Raw genomic sequence first — 27157 nt, 5'->3', positions numbered from 1 at the left:
GTGGATAGTCACGGTATTACAGATAATCATAAAAACTCATCAGGAACATGTTATTGTCATGCAAATGTTTTTTCTTAATTGACGCGATAACTCGTCAATGGCGAGGAAAGAGTTAATTAAATTAAATGTCTTAATTTAACTAGTCCTATAAATTTATAGGCCTGAAAACAGGCCTATAAATTTATAATTAGCTAACCCTTGTCTTTGAAAACAGGCCAATACATTTATAATTACATTTTTAAATGTACTATTTTACATGAAAGGCAAAATAATAACAATACAGCACTTTATTATTGTTGTTGTATTTATAACACAGTTATTTTGTTGCTTGTCCTTCACATTTACATTTAGTCATTTAGCAGAGACTTTTGTCCAAAGCGACTTACAAGTGAGGTAAACAATAGAAGCAATTATAGCAACACAAGAACAGCAATACATAAGTGCACTGGAAATACAGTAGTTCAACACAGTATACAGAGCCAAGGGTTTGTTAGTAATTATTTATTTTTTTAAAGAAATGTACAGATAAAGAGAAAGGTAAATAGAGAAAGATAGTAAGTCCTATATTAGGGAGTGAGGTAATGGCGAAAGAGATGGGTTTTTAGCCGAGTCTTAAAGACAGCTACAGTGTCAGCAAATCGTGTCAGTTCTGGAACAGCTCCAGAGAAGGTACACACTAGTGTTTTTTCCCTTCCTTTATATAAATAAGTTTTAATGGTTGAATGTTACCCTTGATTTATTTCTGACTTTTGAAGGAATTTGGATGTCCCAAATATAATTTTGGTAAAAAAGAAAATGTGAATTCACTTTGTCAAATCCTCACTATAAATGTATGTATATTACATTGGATCACTTATTTACATAATTTTTGATAAGCAAAGCAAAAGTTAAAGCAAAGGGCCATGTATTAGAGAGATTTTGAGTACTTGGCCATGATAAAGTCACAGATCACAGTAATGCACAGTGGTTTATTGCTTTTATAAAACAGCAACAACAATAAACAGTAATTAATAAATAGTAATGCTCAAAATATATTAATAGTTCTTCAACCAAATAATATAGTTCATGAACTAAATGCAGATGTACATTTAACTTATTTTATTGACATTATGTCTTCATCAGCTCCATGACATTCTGAAGAAGACCAAAGATGTCGGTGTAACTGTATCACAAATCCATAATCATTAATAAACTACAAATAATTTAATATGATGAGGAAGGCAATGAAAGAAAAATAAATAATCACACCAATCAGTTACCAATAACTAAAATAAACAAACAAATAAAACTTTAACTAAATTAAAATAGGAAACTAACTAACTAACAAATATAATTTTAACTAAACTAAGTCTTTTTCATCAAAGATTGTTTGTTTATTTAGGATTATTTAGGTTCTTAAACACATGGGCCTGTGAATAAAACAAAAAGACACTTAAATACACTTTTATTTCATGTAATAAGTATTTTAAAAAGGTTTATAATTGTTGTTGTGTTGTGTAAACATATTTACCATCCAGTTTAATCTTCGGTTTGACTTTCTGAGGGAGTTTTGTCCAGGTCAGTGTAAAATCTGAGAGTCCTTTAGAAGTCAAAGTGGTATTTAGCTAAAATAAAAACATTAGTGTTCAAATGTAGACATGCATACATGTGTCCAAAGATACTATTAGTGTTTTTATTTATTTGTCCCTTTTACACGAAAGAGTTAATAAATGGGCAGCAGTAAACATAAAATGTAATAATTTTAAAGTTTATGGCAAAATATATAGTTGTGCTCATAAGTTTACATACTCTCTATAAAATCTGCAAAATCTAAGTATTTAGCAAAGAACATTTGAAGTTTTGAATGAAAAGTTTTTAATTTAGTAGTGTCCTGAATAAGCTATAATGCTAACATAAGTACAGAATAATAACCGCATTAAAAAAAAAACATAGTTCAAAAGTTTACATCCCCTCATGTCTGAGTCTATGAAACTTCGTTTTGTGTTTGTTTGTTTGTTTGTTTGCTGTCCTGAGAATTTGCAGATTTTGCAAGGGGTTATGAACTCAACAGAATATTTAAGTAACTTGACCTTTTATCACATGCTATTTATTTATTTACTTATGGAAGGTTTGTGAAAGAGTTTTTGTTTCTAACCTGATTAAGAATCGTGTTACTGACAGCTGGATCAGTCATATTCACACTGGAGACAAATTGCATCATCACAAAGGTTTTCCTCAAGTCTGAAAACACAAACATGTGAGCACAGACTTTTTAAAAATCTTTCCAAGCTTAACCAAAATACATTAGAAAATAAAAAACACCAAATGAATGACAAAGACAAGAATATTTATGGGTTTCAGTCATGTGACATTTTGCTGTTCCTCCATCTTTAGGACCTTTGCAGAGCTGCTCTAGGTAAAGTGCAGTATAAACACAATATTAAAATGTTATATTTAAAGCCTAGTCCACAGGTGAACAGGTATTTTTATAAACTATAAAATACTCTCCTTCGTTTAAAAAATAAATCTCTCCGTCCACACGAACAAACAAAACCCCGGTATGAACACCAAAACGCTGCAAGCGGAGCTTCTGGAAAATCTTCACGCTGGCAGTTCTGTAGGTTACTCATGAATCCAAAGTTTCCTGAGAAAATGATAATGAGCATTGTGTCAGGTGCTCATCCTATGGGGAAAACTCTTTATCTCTGAATATGTCACTGACAGAAGACTACGGAGACAGAATTATATAAAATGTAACAGAGTTTATTGAATAATAGAAATATGCAGAGTAGAGATGAATGTTGTTGGTCTTCAGAGGGGAATCACAGAACACACAGACACACTGGGGAAGAGATAATCCGTAAGAGGATGATGGCAATGATGAAGGGACTCAGGAGAAGTTCTGCAAAGATATAGATGTTAGTGAGTCTGGTAATCACAAGGACATAATGTTGTTGTGACGAGACCGGACGATGACTGTGTGTTTGTGAGTGATATATAAAGGGAAGGCTTGATGAGAGGTGACAGGTGCAGCTGATTAGTACTCTGGTGATTGTGATCTGTGATGATGAGGGGTGTGTGTGGAAGGACCTGGCAAATCCGTGACAGTACCCCCCCCTGAGGGTCTGCTCCTGAGGACCCTTGAGCTCTAGGACGCCGAGGAGGACGGCCTCTGGGTCTGGGAGCAGGTTTGTCTGGATGTGCTTGATGGTAATCACTGAGGAGTTCTGGGTCAAGAATGTCATCACGAGGAACCCAGGATCTTTCTTCTGGTCCATATCCCTCCCAGTCCACCAGGTATTCAAGCCGCCCACCTCGTCGTCTGGAGTCCAAGAGCTGCCTGACGGTATAGATGGTCTCATCTTCATCAAGAGGGGGGGCTTCTTCACCAGGTCCTGTGGGAGGAACAGAAGTGACAGGTGAGTGAAATGGTTTCAATTGAGAAACATTGAAAACAGGGTGAATACGGTAGTGTGCTGGGAGACGGAGTTGAAAGGCTACCGGATTGACCTCCTTGATGATGGTAAAGGGGCCAATGTACCTGGGACTCAGCTTTTTGCAGGGTAACCTGAGACGGATGTTTTGCGTGGATAACCAAACCTTGTCACCAACTTGAAAGTTCGGTGTAGGGGCCCTTCTGGTGTCTGCATGCTGTTGATGACGGCGGATGGCGGATTGGAGGTGATGATGAGCTGAGTCCCAGACCCTCTCGCTCTCTTGTAACCAGTGCTGCAGTGATGGTACGTCGCAGGGTTCTCCAGTCCAGGGGAACATGGGTGGTTGGTAACCGAGTACACACTGGAATGGTGTAAGACCCGTAGCATGCTGGTGTAGGGAATTTTGTGCATACTCGGCCCAGGGTAGAAACTGGCTCCAAGAGTCCTGGTGGTTATGGCAGAAGGTTCGGAGGAAGCGACCCACTTCCTGAATTTTGCGTTCCGTTTGACCATTCGTTTGGGGGTGATAACCTGAGGAGAGACTCACAGTTATCTCTAACAGCTTGAAGAATTCTTTCCAGACCCGAGATATAAATTGAGGTCCTCTGTCTGAGACGATGTCTTCTGGGATGCCAAAATATCTGAACACATGCTGGAAAAGGAGTTCTGCAGATTCCATTGCTGTAGGTAACCCTTTGAGAGGTATTAGCCGTAGCATTTTTGAAAAGCGATCTACCACCACAAAAATACAGGTATTACCTTGAGATGGAGGAATTGGTGGCGAAATCAACACCTACATGTGACCATGGGCGACGAGGGACAGGAAGAGGACGTAATTTTCCATGGGGTAGATGCCTTGGAGTTTTGGCCATAGCACATTCCTTACACCCCCTCACGAACCTTCTGATGTCTTCTGCCATATTAGACCACCAGAAGCGATGTTTTAGCAGCAAGAGGGTTTGTTGGGCGCCCGGATGACCAGTACCTACGGAGTTGTGAGCTTTGGTGATGAGAGGTGTCCGATGTTGCAAGGGCACATACTTCATTCCTGGAGGACAACCCGGCGGGACATTGGTGGTCTCGGGAATCTCATCTTCCTGACTCCAATTGATGGGACACACAAAGATTTTTTCAGGAAGAATGGTTTCTGGAGGAGAGAGATCTTCATCCGCTATAAACATCCTGGACAATGCATCGGCCTTACAGTTTTTTGTACCTGGACGATAGGAAATGATGAAATGGAAACGAGTGAAGAAGAGAGCCCACCTTGCTTGTCTTGGATTCAATCTTTTTGCCTCGCGAAGATACTGAAGATTCTTCTAATCTGTCAACACTGTGAATGGGTGACGGGCACCTTCAAGCCAATGACGGCACTCTTCTAAGGCCAGCTTGATGGCCAACAGTTCCCGATCACCAATGTCATAATTCTTCTCCGCCGGGCTGAACTTGTGAGAATAGTAAGCACAAGGACGAACATCAGATGTTTTCCCCTGCTGCTGAGACAGGACGGCTCCGACACCTGTTGAGGATGCATCCACCTCTACAATGAAAGGTTTGTTAGGGTTTGGGTGAACTAGAACGGGTGCTTCACAAAAGGTTTTCTTCAGAAATTGGAAAGCGTTAGCAGTATCTTCATTCCAAGACAGAAACTTTGGTTTACCTTTTAGGGCAGATGTCAGAGGAGTCACAATCTGGCTGAAATTCTTTATAAACCTACGGTAAAAGTTTGCAAAGCCCAGAAATCTCTGCAATTCTTTTACTGTCTTGGGTTGAGGCCAGGTTTTAATTGCTGCTACCTTTCCCTCGTCCATACTCACTCCGTTAGATGAGACATTATATCCCAGGAATTGTATCTGTGGTTGATGGAATTCGCATTTCTCTGCTTTGACGAAGAGTGAGTGTTGGCGAAGTCTCTGTAGTACCTCCTTGACATGTTGTACATGAGTTCTGGGGTCACTGGAATAGATCAGAATATCATCAATATAGACAATTACGAACCGATGAAGAATATCACTAAAAATTGTATGCATGAAGTCTTGAAACACAGAGGGAGCGTTTACTAGGCCATATGGCATCACTAAGTATTCCCAGTGACCAGTAGGGGTCACAAAAGCGGTCTTCCATTCATCACCGGCTCGGATTCTGATCAGATTATAGGCACTTCTGAGATCGAGTTTGGTGAAAACGGTTGCCCCTCGGAGCTGTTCTAGTGCCGTAGGGACGAGAGGAAGAGGGTAGCGAAATTTCCGAGTGATGTTGTTTAGGCCACGATAGTCAATACAGGGTCGGAGACCGCCGTCCTTCTTGGTGACAAAGAAGAATGGAGAAGCAGCAGGGGAGTTGGACGGTTGTATGTACCCTTGTTCTAAAGCCTCCGTAATGTATTTTTCCATGGCTTCCTGTTCTGGTATGGATAATGAATAAATTTTACCTTTTGGTACTGGTTCACCCGGGAGGAGGTCAATCGCACAGTCCCATGGCCGGTGAGGTGGTAGTTTGGATGCTCTCTTGGGACAAAATTCTCCAAATTCTTTGTATTCTGAAGGGATGGATACAGAAACATTTTCGTTAGGACTTTCAATGGAATGCATACCTGGAGTTTTTCACGAGGATGAAGAGGTTTTGGAAGATTTGGGAAACATCTTGGGAAACATTGATTGCTCCAGCGTTTAATTTCTCCTGTATCCCAAGAGAGCTCCGGATGGTGTTCCATCAACCATGGGCGTCCAAGAATCACATCCGCGGTGGAATTCTCCAAGACCAGAAATTTTATCCTTTCCTGATGTAAGATTCCCACTGTCAGAGTGATTTCTCCAGATCGTTGACGGATATCAGAGCGGTTGAGAGATTTTCCGGTGATTGACTGCAACTTTAATTTTTGCTCGATGAATTCCTTCTTGATGTGGTACTGTCTACATAGCTGGGAAGAGATGAAGTTCCCAGCCGACCCTGAATCAAGGAGTGCAGATACTATAATGGAGACGTTACGATAGGATAATTTCACCTTTGTGGTAAGAGGTGTATAAATATGCTTTTCTGGTTGGACAGTACTCACCAACACCCGAGGTGGACGGATGGGACAATCATAGATGAGATGTCCTTTATTTGCACAGTATAAGCACAACCCTTCTATAATCCGACGTTGTCTCTCTGACAGTGGGATGCGGGTGGAATCCAACTGCATGGGTTCTGGTCCTGGAGGGGACGGTTCTGGTGAGCGGTGGAGTGCAAATTGAGAGGGATTACAGGCAAGCATGCGATTTTCAGTTCTGATCGCTCTTTGAATTAATCGTTCTAGACCAATATTGTCATCAAACGCAGCTAGTTGTAGTCGAAGATTAGCTTTTAATCCATTACGATAAGTAGTGATGAGGGCTCGTTCATCCCAACCACTAGCTGCCGCTAGTGTGCGAAAACGTAATGAAAACTCTGCTGCCGAATCGTTACCTTGTTTTATATTGTACAGTTCATCACAAATGGAGTTGTCACCTATCGGAAATCCAAAGACTTCACGAAAGTGTTCACTAAAGGCTTGGTAGGATTGGAGAACGGATCCATTTTGTTCTCGGATGGAGACTGCCCAGTGTAACGCTTTTCCGGTAAGTAGAGACATGATGAAAGCGATCTTACTGCTATCTGTAGGGAAACGGTTAGGTAGCATCTCAAAGATAAGTTCCCTTTGTAATAGAAATCCTTTGCACTCACTCGCTTCACCAGAATATGGGCTTGGATGGGCCATGGGAACTGTATTTACGGTAGCCTGAGGAGTAACAGTGGTCTGGTGTGTCTGTAGTAGTTCGTTGCGTAATGTATCCACCAGGTTCTGGAAAGCATCCTGTTGAGACATGGTGTTAGTTTGTATGGTCCGGTCTCCTGTCACTGACAGAAGACTACGGAGACAGAATTATATAAAATGTAACAGAGTTTATTGAATAATAGAAATATGCAGAGTAGAGATGAATGTTGTTGGTCTTCAGAGGGGAATCACAGAACACACAGCAACACTGGGGAAGAGATAATCCGTAAGAGGATGATGACGATGATTTAGGGACTCAGGAGAAGTTCTGCAAAGATATAGATGTTAGTGAGTCTGGTAATCACAAAGACATAATGTTGTTGTGACGAGACCGGACGATGACTGTGTGTTTGTGAGTGATATATAAAGGGAAGGCTTGATGAGAGGTGACAGGTGAAGCTGATTAGTACTCTGGTGATTGTGATCTGTGATGATGAGGGGTGTGTGTGGAAGGACCTGGCAAATCCGTGACAGAATACTGAATGCAGACTTGTTAACATCTGTGCACTTGCACAGACAAATGGCTTTTTAGTCCACCAGAATGGGCAAAGTCTTGCTGAAATGCCATATCACCACATTCTTTCGACTGAAGCCCACTGGATATGGGATGCTACATTAGCATTGTAGCACGGGCAGCTACACAATGCATGTTCTCATTGTCTCAGTAAACCAGGTTTACACGAATAACGTGCTACCTATCAATATATGGTTTACTTGCATTATGTTGCTCTTAGCAGCCGCTATGGAGAAAAGAATTACAAAAGCAGAGCAGATGACCACTGTGCAAGCAGGGGGTTCGACCGAGAGCCTGTTAAGGTGATTCAGAAACGCACTTATGTAATACCGCAGCTTCTTCTAGGGGACCAGCAAAGGGCACCGAGCCGAGACTCGAACTTGGGTTGCCAAAGTGTGTCTGCGTTACGTTTCGGAGCACTGCCCACTACACCAGCTGCTCCAACAGGTGTGACAATGCAGCATTTTTACAATGCTGCTATGCTTTTTAAGAGGTAAATTGTTCAATTTGCCCTTATAATCGCTGGATGGCACAGGGAAGTGCTAGGCAGCTGTGGCTGAAACACTATTTTTTCTTCTGCAAGTCTTAATTTGAGCTGAAGAACAGAGTCATTACTCAATTAAATTAAGGAAACGAGTGTACTTGATCAATTGAGTTCAGTTCTATGTTTTTACTGTAGTACCTTTCTCATACACCTCCACTTCACAGATTGAGAGGACTTTTGAACTTCCAGGTATAATGAGATTCACATATTGTCCCTCCATATTGTCACAGGACACAGACAGAGATTGACCCAGTGGAATATCATTCAGCACAGCACATCTAAGAGAAAACAAATTTTTATAACCCCATGCAAAATTGACAGTTTTCTCTCATATGTTTTCATGGAGCAACAGAAACTTGCATCAATAATTTAACCTTGGATTATTGTTGCCGTCGTTTTCCAAAGAGTTTCCAATATGAATTTCTGCTCCACTTAGTCGACCCCCACAGCAGTCTTTTCTGTTAGTGATGACGACTCGAGAGATGATGTACGAATGCAGAAGATCCACTCTCCACCAGGGGTTATCAGATTGGAGCGTACGGATGCAGGTGTAAGGTAAAGAGTCAATGGCATTTGCTGCTACCCTATATGTGGATGATTGTATAGCCTGTCCTCGTAATGCCAAATTATCTATAAAAGGTTTAAGAAAAGATTAATTGAGAATTTATAAGCACAAGCAGGCTCTTCTAACTTTTTTTATCCTGTTAGCACAATTCATTTGATTTGATCAGGGATTTAAGGATTCATTTGGAGTTTGTAAACCAGTAAACACCACTAGGAAATAGAGATGAGGCAATAAAACTGTGAAGAACAAAAGCATCTAATACAGGACGTGGACCGGGGTTTGTACACTGTAAAAACTATTACTATTATCTACTCAATATTTTTGGTGAAGCATTTTTACACTTAAAAAAAATTTGTAAATTTGAAAGCTATGAAATCGAGAAGATTTCAATAATTACATTAATTTCCTATTACAAATTAAATTGAGTTGAGGAAATCAAAAATATAAAAGCATATCAATAAAAAATCCTAGTGAAGTCTATTAAAAAAATTGAGTTGATATCATTAAAAATGTTTCTTAGATGTAGCTGACAATTTTGTGAATATTATTTAACTAAAATAAATTATTTTTATTTACTTAATGTTATACATTTATTTCATACTGAACCATCAATTATCAATGATAAACAAAGCAATTTGTACACGTTATTTTATTGAAAATAGCAAACATTGTACATGTTACAAAAACAATCAGCTGAATAAACTCTGAGAGGTCTCTCAAATTCACAGCATGCAGAATCAACACCTCTTGAACCAAGACACGTGGACCACCAGCACCTGCAACAAAGATAACTTTATTTAAACGACTGTCCGCTGTGACTCTGGACGCTGCCACAGAGCGCCACTTAGTTTAACATTAAAATAACACATTTGTCTCAAATCACGAATAAAATAGGCTGCGAATGCATATTTTACATCTGGAGGTAAACTTTGTCTGACTAAACTCGCGCTATTTAATGCGAACGTCCGGTGCGGTGTCAGAAACTGTGAGTTGTCGAGACGAGGCGCTTCTCGACTGGTGTGCCACACGCTTAACACAAAAAAGGAAAATAAAGCATAAGCGTATGGAGTCGAGAGATAATTAATATAAATGTATATAAGCGCGTGAGCTCTGTAAAGCTCTGTTGTGTTGTTCCGCTTTCATATGAAAGGTCAAATAAGTCCGGGTGGAGCGAAAATGAGGTCCGGATTTCGGATCGCCTAACTATCAGCCACTACAGATTTACACGTGTTTGTCTACAACCGCATTATGCAGTAATAAAACGATCAGAAATGATTATTTTACACACATATCAAGTAGCACAGCTGTATTAATACTTTGGTGACCTGAACAAATACGTAAAATAAAGATATTAATGATTAATCTTGCAGTATGTGCACTGAAAGCTGTTATTGCACCCAGTTTACGGTATGGCTCCGAAAGTATTCAGATAAATACACCTTAAGTTGTTTACGGAAGGACACATCAAATATTTCATTAAAAACAAGTGTTAATATTAATAAACTCAACACTTACCAGGATTTTTGAGGAGTTTTGAGGTTGTTTGTCTTCCTGCAAGAGGCGCAGTTTCTTCTACTGCTGATTAAAAAACCGTTGGCTTTGTGATTTTTAAATGAACATCTGATTAACTTATTTTTTTGACTACATTTACTGAAATAATACAATGTAACAAAGGTTTCACCAAAAATATTGAGTAAATCATAGTTAACCTCTTTTATTTGATGTATACAACTAAATAATATCTGTACATTTTACACAAAAATATCTGTTTATTTTTTAGTCATTTATTTTGGTTTGTCCAACTCAAAAAATCAACTTAGTTACATAAAGAGATTTTATTAAGTTATTTTAATCATTTATTTTAGTGATATTTACAAAGCCACTGAATTATTTTTTACAGTGTATGAGAGAACTGCTTGTTTCTGAGGTAGACAAATGACAAAGAGTTACTTCCACACACACTTGATTAATTTGTGCAAGGCTAGTTACACAACCAATAATTGGCATCTTTAATGGGCACTTAAAAATGAACAGAACTATAAAACTTTGAAATATTTAAGGTTCTTATACAGAATTCTTGTAGTTTTTACCTTGAGTGGATGGGCTTGATTGGGAATTAACATTAGTTCCTAAAATACACAATCAGTAATTGACATCTTTACTTTGTAATAGACACTTGAAATATATGAAACTATTAAACTATGAAATATTAATGATCTTCATACAGGAATGTTGTAGTTTTTACCTGGAGTGGATGGGCTTGATTGGGAATTAACATTAGTTCCTAAAATACACAATCAATAATTGACATCTTTACTTTGTAATATTCACTTGAAATATATGAAACTATTAAACTATGAAATATTAATGATCTTCATACAGGAATGTTGTAGTTTTTACCTCGAGTGGATGGGGTTGATGGGGAATTAACAGTAGTTCCTAAAGTACACAATCAGTAATTGACATCTTTACTCTTTAATAGACACTTTAAATATATGAAACTATAAAACTATGAAATATTAATGATCTTCATACAGGAATGTTGTAGTTTTTACCTCGAGTGGTTGATTGGGAATTAGATCCTAAAGTACACAATCAGTAATTGACACTTTTACACTTGAAAGGACACAAATTGAACAGAACTATAAAACTTTGAAATATGACATTTTCTTATACAGAATTGTTGTAGTTTTAAACTGAAGAGATTAGGCTTGATCAAGAAGAAGTCTTTGTTCACAATCAGTCATTTACATCTCTACTCTTTAAAGGACACTTTAAACTGAAATGAATTTACCACATTTTTCCACTTCTCCATGGGCAAAGACATTACAGTAAGTGACTTTCTTTAAGATGTTCTGCACTTCTGTTTAGTATTTGTTATCAGCTAGAAAGCATTAATGATGATGCTGATGATGGTGATTTAGTTCATTTTAGTATTTTTAGTTAAACATTTTGTACTGTTTAAAGATGTCTTTACATTGCATGACAGAGCAGATTCACACTATTTAAAGTCCCTTGTTTTTGGTAATTTTAACTCTCACATCTCATCTTTGATCATCAAAATGACACATTTAAATGCTTTTTCCTGTGAATAGGGGCCTGTATTTATCAAGCTTCTCAAAGTACGATTTTAGTCTTAATTGCTGAGAATTCATGTAATTTACCATATTTTCCGGACTATAAGTCCGGAGTATTTTCCGGACTATATGCTCAGGAGTTTAAGTCGCATCAGTCAAAAATACGTTTTGAAGAGGAAAAACATATATAAGTCGCAGTGGACTATACGTCGCATTTATTTAGAAAATGATTTCACAAAATCCAAGCCGAAGAACAGACATTTTATCTGGAAAGGCAACAATAGCACAGAACAGCAGGCTGAATAGATGTCTGTACATGTTAAAGTAACATTAACAGGTATTTACACCATACACAATAGCATACAGAGCATACCTGAGAGGCTGAATAGGCAAAATTAACAAGATAAGCCAAATCAAGTTCAAAAAGGTCTCAAAGTCAATCCGCATCACTGAATCCATTGAATTACATAAATACAGGAGCCGCATAGAGCGGACTATCGCGGCTGTAGACGGAAATGGTTTCTCTTGGTTCAAATGAACAAATTTTGATGTATAAGTCGCACTTGACTAGAAGTTCCAGGACCCTTCAAACTATAAAAAAAAGTGTGACTTATATATTGGAAAATATGGTAATCCTACTTTTAAACCTAAGTATAAAAAGAAGTTATCAAAGCCAGATATATCTCTCAGTTATTTAAGACTGCTCTAAAGGTCTCTGGTGCAATTAGGAGTTGCCAGTGAGGGTTTGTGATATCACAGAGGAGAGACAAAGACATGTGCGCAAATGTTTTAGAGGAAGAATGTCTTTGAAATGTTTGACGATGAGTCATAGTGTTTCTTCCTCTCACAAGTTTGGTTGTCTTTTGGAATCCATGGTGGCTGATTATATCATGAAATCATCTCGGGTTACGTACGTATCCCTCGTTCCCAGAGAAGGAAACAAGATGCTGCTTCGCCATAGTGGGAATGCCTGCAGGCGTGAGTACATCTCAATGTGTATATCAAATTCAACCAATGGTGGTCCGGAAGCCAGGAAGTATAAAAGGTGACCTGAAAACGCAAGCTAAAAATATGCCTAGAAATAAGCTAGTGACACTATGGGAACAATATACCCAATCTGTCAGACTACAAGTGCCTGTCTGTGTGCAGTGTTGGGTAAGTTACTTAAAAAAAGTAATCCATTACAAATTACTAATTACTACTTTAAAATTGCAATTTGATTACATTACTGATTACTTCATGCAAAAAGTGATCTAATTACTAATTACTTTACTTTTAAGTTACTTTGACAACATCAAACGTAAAAAAAAAACTACAGTTCTTTCAGTAATTTAATTTTGACTGACAAATGTTACAAGAAGTATGAAAACTGCAACTTAACTTAAGTTTACCCTGCCTAACAATAAAAACTGTAATACTTTTAAATGTGTCTGTGTACAATGTATTAAATTCATACAACATTACTATCTATCTATCTATCTATCTATGCACATTCATTCGAGGAGACAGAAACATTAAAATTTTAACACGTCATTGCGAGGGCTTTCTGGTCAAGTTAAATAATGTTAATATTCATGTTAGTTCGTTAAATATAACTACAATCAAAAGTTGTTTTGGTAATCGTTTAAATAAAACATATGTGAAGATCTACCTGCTAAAAAACACAGTTCATTTTTTATAAACTTTAAATGCTTGTTAGGACTATACTGCATATATCTTTACATTGATTTAAGGGCTGTCATCATAACTCTATTCTTTTTGAGGAGTTAAAAAAAATACATGTCGAGCACTCCTTTAAATAGCGGAGATGCGGTTTAGTGAAACAAACTAGAAAATGACAACAGTATTAAAAGCATGTAAATCAGCTCTACGCTGCCCCTCTCTCTCTCTCCCATTCGCTCTCTCGCGCGCGCATGCACACACCCCGTGCGCATGGATCAGCTCCTGCGTGAAGGCAAGAACAGCAACTCAAAAGACTTGCGTGTTTCACAATTACTCTAAGACCATAATGCCAATTTTGCACGTGGAGCAGCAGTTACTTTATGTGCGTTCTACCGGCATTGCCTTTGCGATCGACGTATTGGACACCCCTGTTGTACATTGTAAGTGATTTAGAAACACACCTGTACAATCGCTTCTGGCATACCAGATGTCAACGCGGAAAGCCCACTCTGAAGTGACAAGGTTTTGGACAGGTATTGTCTGTATTTCCACTTGAAGGATCAACCACCACACTGCATCCATTTTTGCATGCGTCTCGGATGAGTGATTAAAGCACATGCTCGTTTACTGACGCTGCATGCATGTTTGTTAACAGACTTTGCTGTGCAAAACGCCATTTTAAAAAACATTTTTATTAAAATTTCAACACTTCATTTGCCAGCAGCCATATCACCCTGTAGCCCAAGACAGCTTGCCCACTGAAGCTAAGCAGGGCTGAGCCCGGTCAGTACTTGGATGGGAGACCACCTGGGAAAACCAGGTTGCTGCTGGTAGTGGTGTTAGTGAGACACTATTAATGGGGACACTATTCTGTCAAAAAACACCGTCTTTCGGATGAGACATTAAACCGAGGTCCTGACTCTCTGTGGTCATTAAAAATCCCAGGATGTCCTTTGAAAAGAGTAGGGGTGTGCCCCGGCATCCTGGCCAAACTTGCCCATTGGCCTACTAATCATCCCTCATACTAATTGGCTATATCACTCGGTCTCCTCTCCACTAATAAGCTGGTGTGTGGTGGGCGTTCTGGCGCAATATGGCTGCCGTCGCATCATCCAGGTGGATGCTGCACATTGGTGGTGGTTGAGGAGATTCCCCCAATCATATGTAAAGCGCTTTGAGTACTGAGAAAAGCGTTATATAAATGTAAGGTATAATAATAGTAACGCTAATAACGTATTTTTATTGTCATTGGTAACTGTAATCAAATTACATAAATTTAAAATGTAAAGCGTTACATTACTGCGTTATCAGGAAAAGTAATTAGAATACAGTAATGCGTTACACAGTAATGCGTTATACCCAACTCTGTTTATGTGTAAAAAGCACAACTAAGGCGACTCCCAAGATCCAGGAGTAGAAAAGGTGATCCAACTCATAAAACTGTACAAAAGTGAGCGGTGAGGACCAGCCTACCTCATTACAAATATCCTGGACCGAAGCACCTGCCCAAGGGGCTTTAGATGTTGCTATACCTCTAGTCAAATACGCTCTGGCTGGCATAGCAAATGAGATGGCCTCAAATTTACATTAACTCAAAGTCTGCTCGGCGGCCAGGAAACCTTTCCGAGTCAAGCCAAAAATAAATTCCTCAACTTAGCTGTTCTGACCACATACATGCCCAATGCTCACACTGAACAGAGTAAATTAAACTTCATTTGGCTCATATCCTTAAAGGGTGGTGGCCAAAATGCCTGCAAATTTATCTTCCATAATACTAAAGGACAAAGCATTTGCATGTGACCTCGTTAATGAAAAACAGGTTGCCAGTCAGGGAACCCCATGGTTAAAGGATGGATTCTATACAAGCAGGAGACAACCGAGACTGCATTGTCATTGAAATCCATTCTACACCCAGAAAAGAGGTCCTCTGTGCTGGAGAAGCATACTTTCCCTGGCGTTTTAACTTATGGGATATTTTTGACCCTTTGGTTATCCATAACCGATTCTAAGCCTAAAGGAGGTGCGTCTGTCGTTAATGTAATGCGGCAACAGAACTTCAGGCCTTGAGAAAGAAACCTGACATCTTTCCATATTCTTAGGGCATGAAGACATGCTCACGTAACCCTGAACATGCAAAAAGGGTTGCCCCTCGGGGGAAAAAAAACACTGCAGGTGTCTCGTGTGCAAAATACAGAGCATAATTATATTGGCTGTGGCCACCAGAAGCCCCAACAATCTCTGGAATTGTTTCATGGTGTGCGATTGGTCTAGTTTTATCCTGTTCACTTCTGGGAATATGTATGTGACACAAGCAGGAGACATCTGTGCCTGCATCGTCGTCGAGTTCCATATTACCCCCAAAATGTGATCACCTGCATTGGGACTAACATACTTTTCATGACGTTCACTCTCAACCCTAGGTGTCTTAGATGTACAAACAAATCTCTATGCTGCCCAGCCATCTGTGCTGACTGGTTTAATATCAGCCAATCATCAGTATAAAATAGTATGCAAAAGCAATGGTGCAAGGGCAGCATTTACACATTTAGTAAATATTTGAGGCATCCCTTAAATCAATTGCACAAACCAGTCCTCAAATCTGATTTGTAACACAATGTGAGTGACCGTTAGCATTATGAATTGACGGTTCTGTTTAGAGGTCTAAAATTGGACACAGCCCATCGTGTTTCTTTTACCCTATGAAGTACCTGCTGTAAAAGCATCTCTGTGTGCTGGCGTAACTTTCTCTATAGCAGGGTTCGGCAATGTCGGTCCTGAAGTGCTGATGTCCTGCAGAGTTTAGCTCCAGCTCTGATCAAGCACACCTGAACAACTAATCAAGATCTAAAGAGTCACCTGAAAACTACATGTAAGCAAGTTTTTATCAGAGTTGAAGCTAAAATCTGCAGGACATCGGCACTTCAGGACAGATGTTTCCTACCCCTGCTCTATAGCACTTTTGAGCAAAAGGGATTTCACTTCCGCTCTAAAATTAGGGAAGTAGTCGAAATTATGTGTGCATAACACCCATTGAGATATGTTTGGAATGTTGTCCCATGCTGTCATAAATTTTACCAAGGGAACCAACCTCTCGATTCACTGTACTCCATACTACGAGAGGCAGAGTCTTTACAGCTAACACAAGAGGACACTGGGAGGTGTGGGAACTCATAAACAGCGGCAAATCCCGCTCTCCCTAGGGGGGCAAGCCTTCGGTAGCCCTGCACCACTCTTGTCAGTGCTTTTTTTTGCTGGCAATATTGAAGGCTTCAGGGATGAAGCCACTTATAGCAACATTCCATAAACATTCTCCACATATATGTTTAAAAGCTAGATGACATTCTTGTGTAAATATGGGCAAGAATGGTCTCTTCCATGACTTGCATACCATTAATAAAGATCAGAAAAGAAAGGGAGCCTCTGGTGTTGAGATTGCAGCCATTTTGTAAAAAATCTCTCACCAATAGCAGGATGATATAGTTTCTTATCTGCTGGTCAACAAATATTGTAAAACTAGCAGGGTTACAACCTCTGCACAACTTCTGATTCAGGCCCTTGTAATCTCGATGCTGGACTACTGCAATGCTCTTCTTGCTGGCCTTCCTGTACGGTCTATTAAACCACTCCAATTAGTTCAGAACGCCGCAGCTCGGCTCATCTTCCAGAAGCCCAAAAGGACTCATGTAACGCCACTCTTCATCTCTCTCCACTGGCTACCGATTGAAGCGAGTATCATGTACAAGTCGCTTATACTCACTTACAGAACTTTCACTGGCACTGCATACTTTCATACCTTCATATATTCCTAGACCACATCCAGAACCTTACATTCAGCAAAGGAGCAGCACCTTGTGTTCCCTTCACAAATGGGCAATAAATCACCTTCCCGCTCATTTTTGGAATATATAGTGGAATATATCACTTGGGATATTAACCACATTTCTTTCTCTTCTCCATTTTCAGTTAAATATATATATTCACTCACCTAAAGGATTATTAGGAACACCATACTAATACTGTGTTCATTCGCCTTCAGAACTGCCTTAATACTACGTGGCGTTGATTCAACAAAGTGCTGAAAGCATTCTTTAGAAATGTTGGCCCATATTGATAGGATAGCAACTTGCAGTTGATGGAGATTTGTGGGATGCACATCCAGGACATGAAGCTCCTGTTCCACCACATCCCAAAGATGCTCTATTGGGTTGAGATCTGGTGACTGTGGGGGCCATTTTAGTACAGTGAACTCATTGTTATGTTCAAGAAACCAATTTGAAATGATTTGAGCTTTGTGACATTGTGCATTATCCTGCTGGAAGTAGCCATCAGAGGATGGGTCCATGGTGGTCATAAAGGGATGGACATGGTCAGAAACAATGCTCAGGTAGGCCGTGGCATTTAAACGATGCCCAATTGGCACTAAGGGGCCTAAAGTGTGCCAAGAAAACATCCCCTACACCATTACACCACCACCAGCCTGCACAGTGGTAAGAAGGCATGATGGATCCATGTTCTCATTCTGTTTACACCCATTTCTGACTCTACCATCTGAATGTCTCAACAGAAATCGAGACTCATCTGACCAGGCAACATTTTCAACTTCAACTGTCCAATTTAGGTGAGCTCGTGCAAATTGTGGTCTCTTTTTCCTATTTGTAGTGGAGATGAGTGGTACCCGGTGGGGTCTTTTGCTGTTGTAGCCCATCCGCCTCAAGGTTGTGCGTGTTGTGGCTTCACAAATGCTTTGTTGCATACCTCGGTTGTAAAGAGTGGTTATTTCAGTCAAAGTTGCTCTTCTATCAGCTTGAATCAGTCGGCCCATTCTCCTCTGACCTCAAGCATCAACAAGGCATTTTTGCCCTCAGGACTGCCACATACTGGAAGTTTTTCCCTTTTCACACCATTCTTTGAAAACCCTAGAAATGGTTGTGCATGAAAATCCCAGTAACTGAGCAGATTGTGAAATACTCAGACCGGCCCCTCCGGCACCAACAACCATTCCACGCTCAAAATTGCTTAAATCACCTTTCTTTCCCATTCTGACATTCAGTTTGAAGTTCAGGATATTATCTTGACTAGGACCACACCCCTTTCTGGGAAGGAGAGTGTCGAGTAAGGGAGTAATATGAAACCCAGACAGGCATCAGGGAGACGGCTGACACAGTCTTATCTCCGTCTCCCCTTAAGCCCAATTTATAGTCGTGCGTAAGCTCTACACCTTAGGTTATCCATTCCCTGTACGTAGCTCTGCGTAGCCTGACGTGCACCTCGCAAAATTTTTAACAGCGCATCAGTGCTACGCGCACCGCGAGCGCTGTGATTGGTCCACCAGAACCCCTCCCGTCAGGTAAAAAAAAACGTGTCATATGTATTTCCGTTTGCGACGGTGAAAACAAAGATGGGCTAAGTTGAGGAGTGATTTCTCAAACTGCAACAAAAGTCGCAGTATATTTACTTCCATCATTGCTGGTCTTCTCAAATCATACACAACAAGTTGCTGTTTCTTCTTCGTTTGTGGATTAACTTTCCAAGCTGCTTCTTTATTGATGGTCGCGCTGCTACTGGGGTTACACACATGGATACTGTCTACCAGCGGTCTGTGCGTGTGTTTGCATGTCGACACGGACAACAACGCAAAAGTATCGAGGAAAACTGACATGGAACCTACGACATCGCGGCTACACCGTAGGACCTGCACACAACTATAATGAGCCCTTTACCATTTTTTTATGACACTTGGTGGGTATTGATTTGTAGTGTTAATCCCACTGGTCGGGGGCGGGACTATGGTTCTTGTAAGGGATTCAGTGTGTCGACCTGTGCATTTTGTTATAAGCACCTTTCGTACTATTGCCTCCCTATAACACATCACTTTAATTGTTTCCTAAACGCTGTAAGTTGCTTTGGACAAAAATGTATGCTAAATGTCTACATTTAAATGTAAATGAAATGTAACTCCTCATACTTTCAATACTGTATACGGGTTGAGGTGGGGGTCGAACCGCGAGGCACGCGGACATTGTCTGACTCGTCAAACAAGCACTGGCAACCAATCAGGGTAGGAGAAACTGACATGCAGACTCCCAAATCCCTCCCATCAGTGAAGATTGTGTGCCTCGTCAAAGAATGATGCACATGCAATAGCCCCATGATCAAAGACACCATACAATCTCAGCAGATGCAGGTCTCCAAGTTCCACTCCCAAAAACCTTCAGTGACTTTTCTTTTGCTTTTCTGTTCAAGGGTTAGGGTTAAGCTAAGTTAAGCTATTTTTATTTACACAGTTAAGCTATTCAAACACTCAGACACACACACACACAGATAGCAAAAAGCTAGCAAGGGTGTTTTCATGTCGCCTTTCCTGCATCACCCTGCTGGTGACGCCCCACCATTGGTTAAATTTTATACAGACATTCAGAAGCACTTAAGCGTTTCACATAGCTTCACTATGGCGAGGCAGTGCAAGTTCCTTCAAAAAGGGAACTTATGCCGCTTTTCCATTGCATAGTACCCCACGGTTTGTTTTAGTTTGGGTCGGGTCAGCTTATTTTGGGAGCTTTTCCATTGGGTGCAGTACGTAGTACCCGATACTTTTTTCATACCTCGGTTGAGGTTCCAAGCGATCCGACCTGATACCAAATGTGACGCGAAAACACTGTAGATCACTGATTGGTCTGAGAGAATCGTCACTACCAGCGTCATTGCTATAATGTGAAAGATTAGCTTTACTTCATGCTAGCTTGTGCTGTCTCGAGCAAATATGCTGTCATCTGTGCTCTGCTATAACATCCTAAACTTAAATGAGGCTCAGTGGCTCACTTGTATGATGTCACAGCAGTAGGCAGCACAAATATAACGACACGCCTATAATTCCTCCCACTGCGAAGTGATACTTAACTCGATGGAAAAGCTAACCACGCCAAAGTGAGGTGAGCTGACCCGACCTAAGCCAAACCAAACCGTGGGGTACTATGCAATGGAAAAGCGTCATAAGCTATATATATATATATATATATATATATATATATATATATATATATATATATATATATATATATATATATATATATATATACTGTAGGAAGGTCAGTTAACAGCACACCATTTAAAATATTTAATTAAGACATTGTGGAAAAGTGTTTCAATCTCTAAAAATACTTTTTGTCAAATGTGTGTTGAATGTAAATTCCTCTTAGGAATTCACAATGTGAATTTATCTGAGAATATTCTTAAATAATGAAATCTATTCAGTGATTGGTCCGCACCTATGTTGTCATCTAAAAATCCCTGTTTGTGGTAAGCGAAGTGAATCATCTCTAAGACTGACACTTAAGATTTAGTTGTGAACGACTGAGATGCTTTTTTAAGTGCAACTTTGAGCCAAGTCAATTCTTAGCAGTTTTCTTGTGAGTAATTATCTTTAAAAAATACAAGCCTTACCCTAACCCTAACCAAAAAAGTGTATTAAGTGTAGTCGTATAGTTAAGTGTATTTAATTATGTATTAACTTCAACTTAACATCTATTTGACTACTCTTCAAGTGTAAATAGTATACTAAAATTGAAAACTTTTTTTAAACTTCAAATGCACTAAAATATACTACTGAAAATCAAGATTCATGAGCAATTAAGCACACTTTGCATTGTATCGCAATTCATATGGAAATATACTTAAAAAGGCGCAAATTATAGTTGTGTTTAAGTACATTTTGTGCATACACTAAAAGTATACTTTTAAAAAGTACATATTAAATACTCTTTAAATAAAGCACAAGTAGAAGCATACTTGTTTTATACTTCATGTACTTCAATCATATTTTAATACACTAAAGTATACTACTTTTTTTACCTGGGGAGCCTGAATTAGAAAAGCAAACATCCATTCCTAAAATACAGAAACAAAAACTGACATTTTCACCATTTAAGACATTATTAGACTCTAGGTGATTTTACATACAGCACATCTCTGTGAAAACCTTTAGTCAATGTTAAATTAAATACATCACTACATTAATAAATAAACAGATTTGGCTTGAAATGACAAAATAAACACAAATCAGATTTTGACTCACCTAAAAGTACAAAGAGAAGTCCAGACATCCACATGTTGAACAGATGAACAGATGAAGTCCTAATACACACGAGATATAAATGAACAAAACATAGACAATTTAACAATTAGACTGAAACTCTTCAGAACATTTATCTGTTTGATTTTATTACTTCATTAAATATAAATTTAACAGAAGTACTGAGGTATTTCTCTCGAATGGACCTCCAATATTTATCCTGTTTTAATTGTAGTTCCCTTTCAGTCGGTCACTACGCCATCAGGCCGTACCCGACGAATTGGGAACCGCTTCCCACAGACCAATCTACTTTTAATCATTTTAAATCTAGACTTAAAACTTTTCTCTTCAACAAAGCATTCGCATAATTTGTCTAGTAAAGGTTCTTAACTCGCAATAGTTATTTTCACGGAACAAAGCACTCACGGTCATAACACAGACCAACCAAATAAATAAATAAAAACCTTTTCTGCATGAACACTTAAAATGAATTGCATTAAATAGTTTGCCACCGTTTGCCACTGAACCTGCATTAACGACGACAGTGGGGCTTCCGGCCTTAGTCAAACGGTTTGGCACGTATGGTCGGGTTGCGATTTTGGTGCTTTCGTGTGTCTTGTGAATAGTATGCCATACAGACCCGTTTGCCACTGAACCTGCATTAACGACGACAGTGGGGCCTCCAGCCTTAGTCAAACGGGTTGGTATGTATGGTCGGGTTGCGTTTTTCGCGCTTTCGTGTGTCTTGTGAATAGTATGCCATACAGACCCGTTTGCCACTGAACCTGCATTAACGACGACAGTGGGGCCTCCAGCCTTAGTCAAACGGGTTGGCATGTATGGTCGGGTTGCGATTTTCGCGCTTTCGTGTGTCTTGTGAATAGTATGCCATACAGACCCGTTTGCCACTGAACCTGCATTAACGATGACAGTGGGGCCTCCAGCCTTAGTCAAACGGGTTGGCACGTATGGTCGGGTTGCGATTTTGGCGCTATCGTAAGTCTTATGAATAGTATGCCATACAGACCCGTTTGCCACTGAACCTGCATTAACGACGACAGTGGGGCTTCCGGCCTTAGTCAAACGGTTTGGCACGTATGGTCGGGTTGCGATTTTGGTGCTTTCGTGTGTCTTGTGAATAGTATGCCATACAGACCCGTTTGCCACTGAACCTGCATTAACGATGACAGTGGGGCCTCCAGCCTTAGTCAAACGGGTTGGCACGTATGGTCGGGTTGCGATTTTGGCGCTATCGTAAGTCTTATGAATAGTATGCCATACAGACCCGTTTGCCACTGAACCTGCATTAACGACGACAGTGGGGCCTCCAGCCTTAGTCAAACGGGTTGGTATGTATGGTCGGGTTGCGTTTTTCGCGCTTTCGTGTGTCTTGCGAATAGTATGCCATACAGACCCGTTTGCCACTGAACCTGCATTAACGACGACAGTGGGGCCTCTCAGCCTTAGTCAAACGGGTTGTCACGTATGGTCGGGTTGCGATTTTGGCGCTATCGTAAGTCTTATGAATAGTGTGCCATACAGACCCGTTTGCCACTGAACCTGCATTAACGACGACAGTGGGGCTTCCGGCCTTAGTCAAACGGGTTAACACGTATGGTCGGGTTGCGATGTTTTTGGCGTTTTCTCCTGGTCCTGTAAATGGTATACAATATAGACCCGTTTGCCACTGAACCTGTATTAACGACGACAGTGGGGCTTTAGGCCTTAGTCAAACGGGTCGTCAGGTTTCATTTTCTCTTAAAGATCGGAAGGTGACCCTTATTTACCATATATACCCTCGCATTGGGCCCCCAATTTGCTAAATCCTCAACTATGGATAACATAATTATGCCGCAATATTTAGTCTGTCTGGAACTAAGCTGAGTTAAACCACATCACTGTGTGACACTTCAATACATATGAACGGCCGCTACGCTAATACGATTTTGTTTTTCTCTCCCTGTCTCGTCCTCGACCCGAGGACGAGACAAACAGACCCAGTCCCGGTAGATGTGAAAGTCGGCACACCTCTGATCTACTGGCTGTCCTTCAACGTTATGCCCAGCTGATACCTGACCAACGATCACCGGCAGAACCGCTTAATCTCCGCTAAATCTCCATTTCCGTTCTCCCAAGGGTTTTTCCCTCCTAGGACTTATTTTTCCTCGGATAAAAGCACGGGGTTTTTTTTTCTCCTAGGGGGTTTTTCACCCCGGGGAGGCAGCCTTTTTGGGCTTTACCTAGCTTCCTCTTCTATACGTTGCTTTAGTAATACGTGCAATTATAATATTGAGTCATAGCCGCAGCAAATTTAACTGCTCATGCTTTCATGTATTTTGTTGTGCTATCTGTCGTTTTCTGTGCTTTTCACTGCTTCTATTTATGTAAAGCTGCTTTGAAACAATTGACTTTTGTGAAAAGCGCTATATAAATAAAATTGAATTGAATTGAATTGAACTTTGAAAAACTATTAATGAAACTATAATTGTGAAAACATTTGTTTTATTACAAAATTTCAATAACTAAGATGTAATTTACTTTTTTTTTTTTTTTAAAGACTTGGACTAAGTAATGAATAAAGTCAGCCAGAATAGATGTGAACTTTAATAGTGTTTATTCTCAGCATGAGATTTCAAGAAACTTTTTGATAAAAAGACAAAAGATGATTTCTGTAAATTCCAGACAAAGACTGACTAAACGGAAAAGCATAAAATATAATCTAGTTTTGATTTAATTTATATATTTTGTTAGTGGTAGTTTTGAAGAGTTTACTGTGGAGAAAATATGAATAAGCCTAAAGTTTATAATAACAATGCTAATTCTTGGGTTGCTGAAGTTATTGATGATAATTTTATTAAAGACATTGCTGTATTAAAACAGAGGAATAACTTGTAGAGGAATGAAATTATTTGAATAAATCACATTATGACATTTTACTGAATTTAAAGCTCTACTGAAAAGTTGAAATGAATGAAACATACCTTGATATATTTGCTGTTTTCTTCTTCTTCTTTCTGAACTGTTCTGTGTTCTTCATCTGTGACCAGAGGTAAATATCTCTCTCCTCTTGTCTATCCCATTTTAATTTCATGTAAAGCAGAAGTAATGATGCTCATTTGTCAAGCAAAACGTGTCGGTGAATTCAGAAAAGCATATAAATGCATATAAAACAAGTATCATTTTGCACAGGGACTCTTGTTGAACAGATGTGTTGGGTCTCAGCAGCTGCAGGTGGGACATCTCTGACATCTCTGTCACTGACCACCAGAAAACTGAATATAATTATTTCAATGTTTTGCATTAATTTAATTTGCAAGTTGGATGGAAAGATAGTCAGTAATAACCTGCCTCCTACTCCACACTGAATCTTCTCTTAAATCACAACCTAAACGCTTAATAAAGATGCTATGAAAGGTCCTTTGCCTAAGAAGAATTATTTTTTGATCCCATGAAAAATCATTTATTGTTCAATAAATTGTTTCAATCTGACACTGATGATGTCACAGAACCACAAATATGTCATTTTAAGACTGCACTCAGCTACGCAAATAAAATCACATATTATGCATAAACCTAAACTACTTTATGCTTACTGTTTACCATCTTTATCATTTATATCTAACCAAACTTTCTAAGAGAGTTTTCAAAGATCTGCTATTAGCCATTCACTAGCTGACATCACCACCACCACTTCACCAATTACATCATGCCAACGCTCGATTTACTGTAAGCAGACACAAGATCACCTGCAGCAGATTTTCCTTTATCATCCTGTCATTCTGCGAATTTATTGAACTGCTTGTAATGGTATTCATCATATGTCTGTTGGTGTTTGGTTCCTGTTTCCCCTTATAATTATCCCATCCAAAAAGTGTCCTATTACATAGTTTTTATACGTTTGTAGTTGTGGACAGACGAGGACATTGTGAAACAAACCAGTAGTATTTCACCTTCTGGATTAGGCAATGACGAGCACCACCACCATACTTTGTTGTTGGTTAGAGACTCTAGTTTAGTTATAGTTTAGTTAGGGCGTCATTAATGCTCAAATCTTTTCATTCTCTTTAGTTTGATGCTCCAAATATCATCATTAGACTTGATTGTGTAAACAAACAGTGCTTACAGTTTCATGCTAATTGTAACATCATCCACCAGTCTTGTATGTTCTGTATCAAGCAGAGACACACAAGGAAATGAGAAACAGTTTTCTGGAGTTAAATTTGACAGAAAAACAAACTTTTAAATTTTTTCTCTGTACCTAAAATTCAAAAACTCATTGGCTATGTTTACATGCACCAAATTTTGGTCAATCCGATTGAATTAAATCCGATTGAAGGTTACGCCGATACAGTTTACATGCACCCTTAAGATTGAAATCTGATTAACATGTTCGTTTACATGTTCTATAGCAGGGCCATTCAAATCTTACCCTGGAGGGCCGGAGCACTGCATAGTTTAGCTCCAACCCTGATCAAACAAACCTGAGGAAGCTAATCAAGGTCTTCATGATCACTAGAAAATCACTGGTGGGTAAGTTTGATTAGGGTTGGACCTAAACTCTGTAGTGCTCCGGCCCTTGTTTTATGTTACGAAAATTTTTACCTTTTGCCTATTCTTTCTATTCAGGGTTAGGCAAGGATAGTCAAATCTGAAATGATTTCCCTAAGTATACCAATCACATTACCTTAAATAAAGTAATATTCTAAGATTAGATCATACTCACATATAATTGTCAGAAGACTTCCCCTTGGTTGATTATTTGAGCTAAGCTCACGAAAGCCAACTTCTTCTTGTCTTCTATAAAATTTATAAATACACTTTAGTTGTTTGCGATTACAAGTTTTGCCGAATTAAAAAAAAGAAAAGAAAAGAAAAACACCAAATTGGTGTAATAAAACAAAAATACAAAGTCTAAAAAGTATTAAGTCTAGAGCACACAAGATTTCAGGCTGTCAGACAACGGAGATGCTGAGTATTACGCGTCCAGATCTGAATAAATTTTGCAGCAACATCAATTTATAGACAAAGTCTCAAGGCCAAATTCCAACGTCAAGTTCAAGACCTCCCGGCACGCCCCTGATTCTTTGATCTTACATTTTCTGGGGAGTGCCCCTAACATCTTCTTATATATACGACAAAGTTTCTTTGTCTTTCTTCTCCGAGCTCTCCTCCGCTTTCTTCGTCGGAGACAGGTCTGCAAATCATGCGTCAGAGTGTAATGTATCTCTTTTACTTTGTTCTATCTAATACAAGCATTAATCTTTCTATTCTAAGTAAAATAATCTAAAATCACATACGTGTCTTCTCATTTTTAAAACATGCAATTTAAGAGTTGCCATGCATATATTACCAACTCGGTGATTACAATACTTTAAGTGAAAGTAATATTAGGAGTATAACAGATTATAAGGAATTTAAAAGAATACATATCTTTAACAGTATAAGAAGTATAAAAGAATACAGATTTCTTATCATTCTTAGAGATTATATATGAAATTGGTTATAATACTGGATA

At 39.2% G+C, this 27157-nt stretch overlaps 1 protein-coding gene and 1 pseudogene across 2 annotated transcripts; one reads left to right on the top strand and one right to left on the bottom strand.

Annotated features, from left to right (window-relative positions):
- Nucleotides 1–526: 526 nt before the first annotated feature.
- On the bottom strand, nucleotides 527–27157 carry LOC135783422 (uncharacterized). 2 transcript variants are annotated; one of them, XM_065294133.2, is made up of 12 exons: nucleotides 24624–27157; nucleotides 21646–21704; nucleotides 21423–21458; nucleotides 11391–11417; nucleotides 11236–11274; nucleotides 11081–11119; nucleotides 10926–10964; nucleotides 8645–8900; nucleotides 8409–8548; nucleotides 2135–2220; nucleotides 1511–1604; nucleotides 527–1409 (listed from the first exon to the last, which is right to left on the bottom strand). In XM_065294133.2, exons 1-12 carry the CDS (start codon nucleotides 24731–24733, stop codon nucleotides 1396–1398), a joined length of 939 nt encoding a protein of 312 aa, XP_065150205.1. In that variant the 5' UTR covers nucleotides 24734–27157; the 3' UTR covers nucleotides 527–1395. The 2 variants fall into 2 exon arrangements, with proteins under 2 accessions (XP_065150205.1, XP_073667854.1); XM_073811753.1 differs by having other exon boundaries at nucleotides 1511–1579.
- LOC135784725 (5S ribosomal RNA) lies at nucleotides 14291–14407 on the top strand (annotated as a pseudogene).

The sequence above is a fragment of the Paramisgurnus dabryanus genome, chromosome 2, assembly GCF_030506205.2.
Source record: "Paramisgurnus dabryanus chromosome 2, PD_genome_1.1, whole genome shotgun sequence".
Classification (NCBI taxonomy): domain Eukaryota; kingdom Metazoa; phylum Chordata; class Actinopteri; order Cypriniformes; family Cobitidae; genus Paramisgurnus; species Paramisgurnus dabryanus.
The sequence above is the reverse complement of the archived record's forward strand: the minus strand, read 5'-3'. Positions and strand labels throughout refer to the sequence as shown.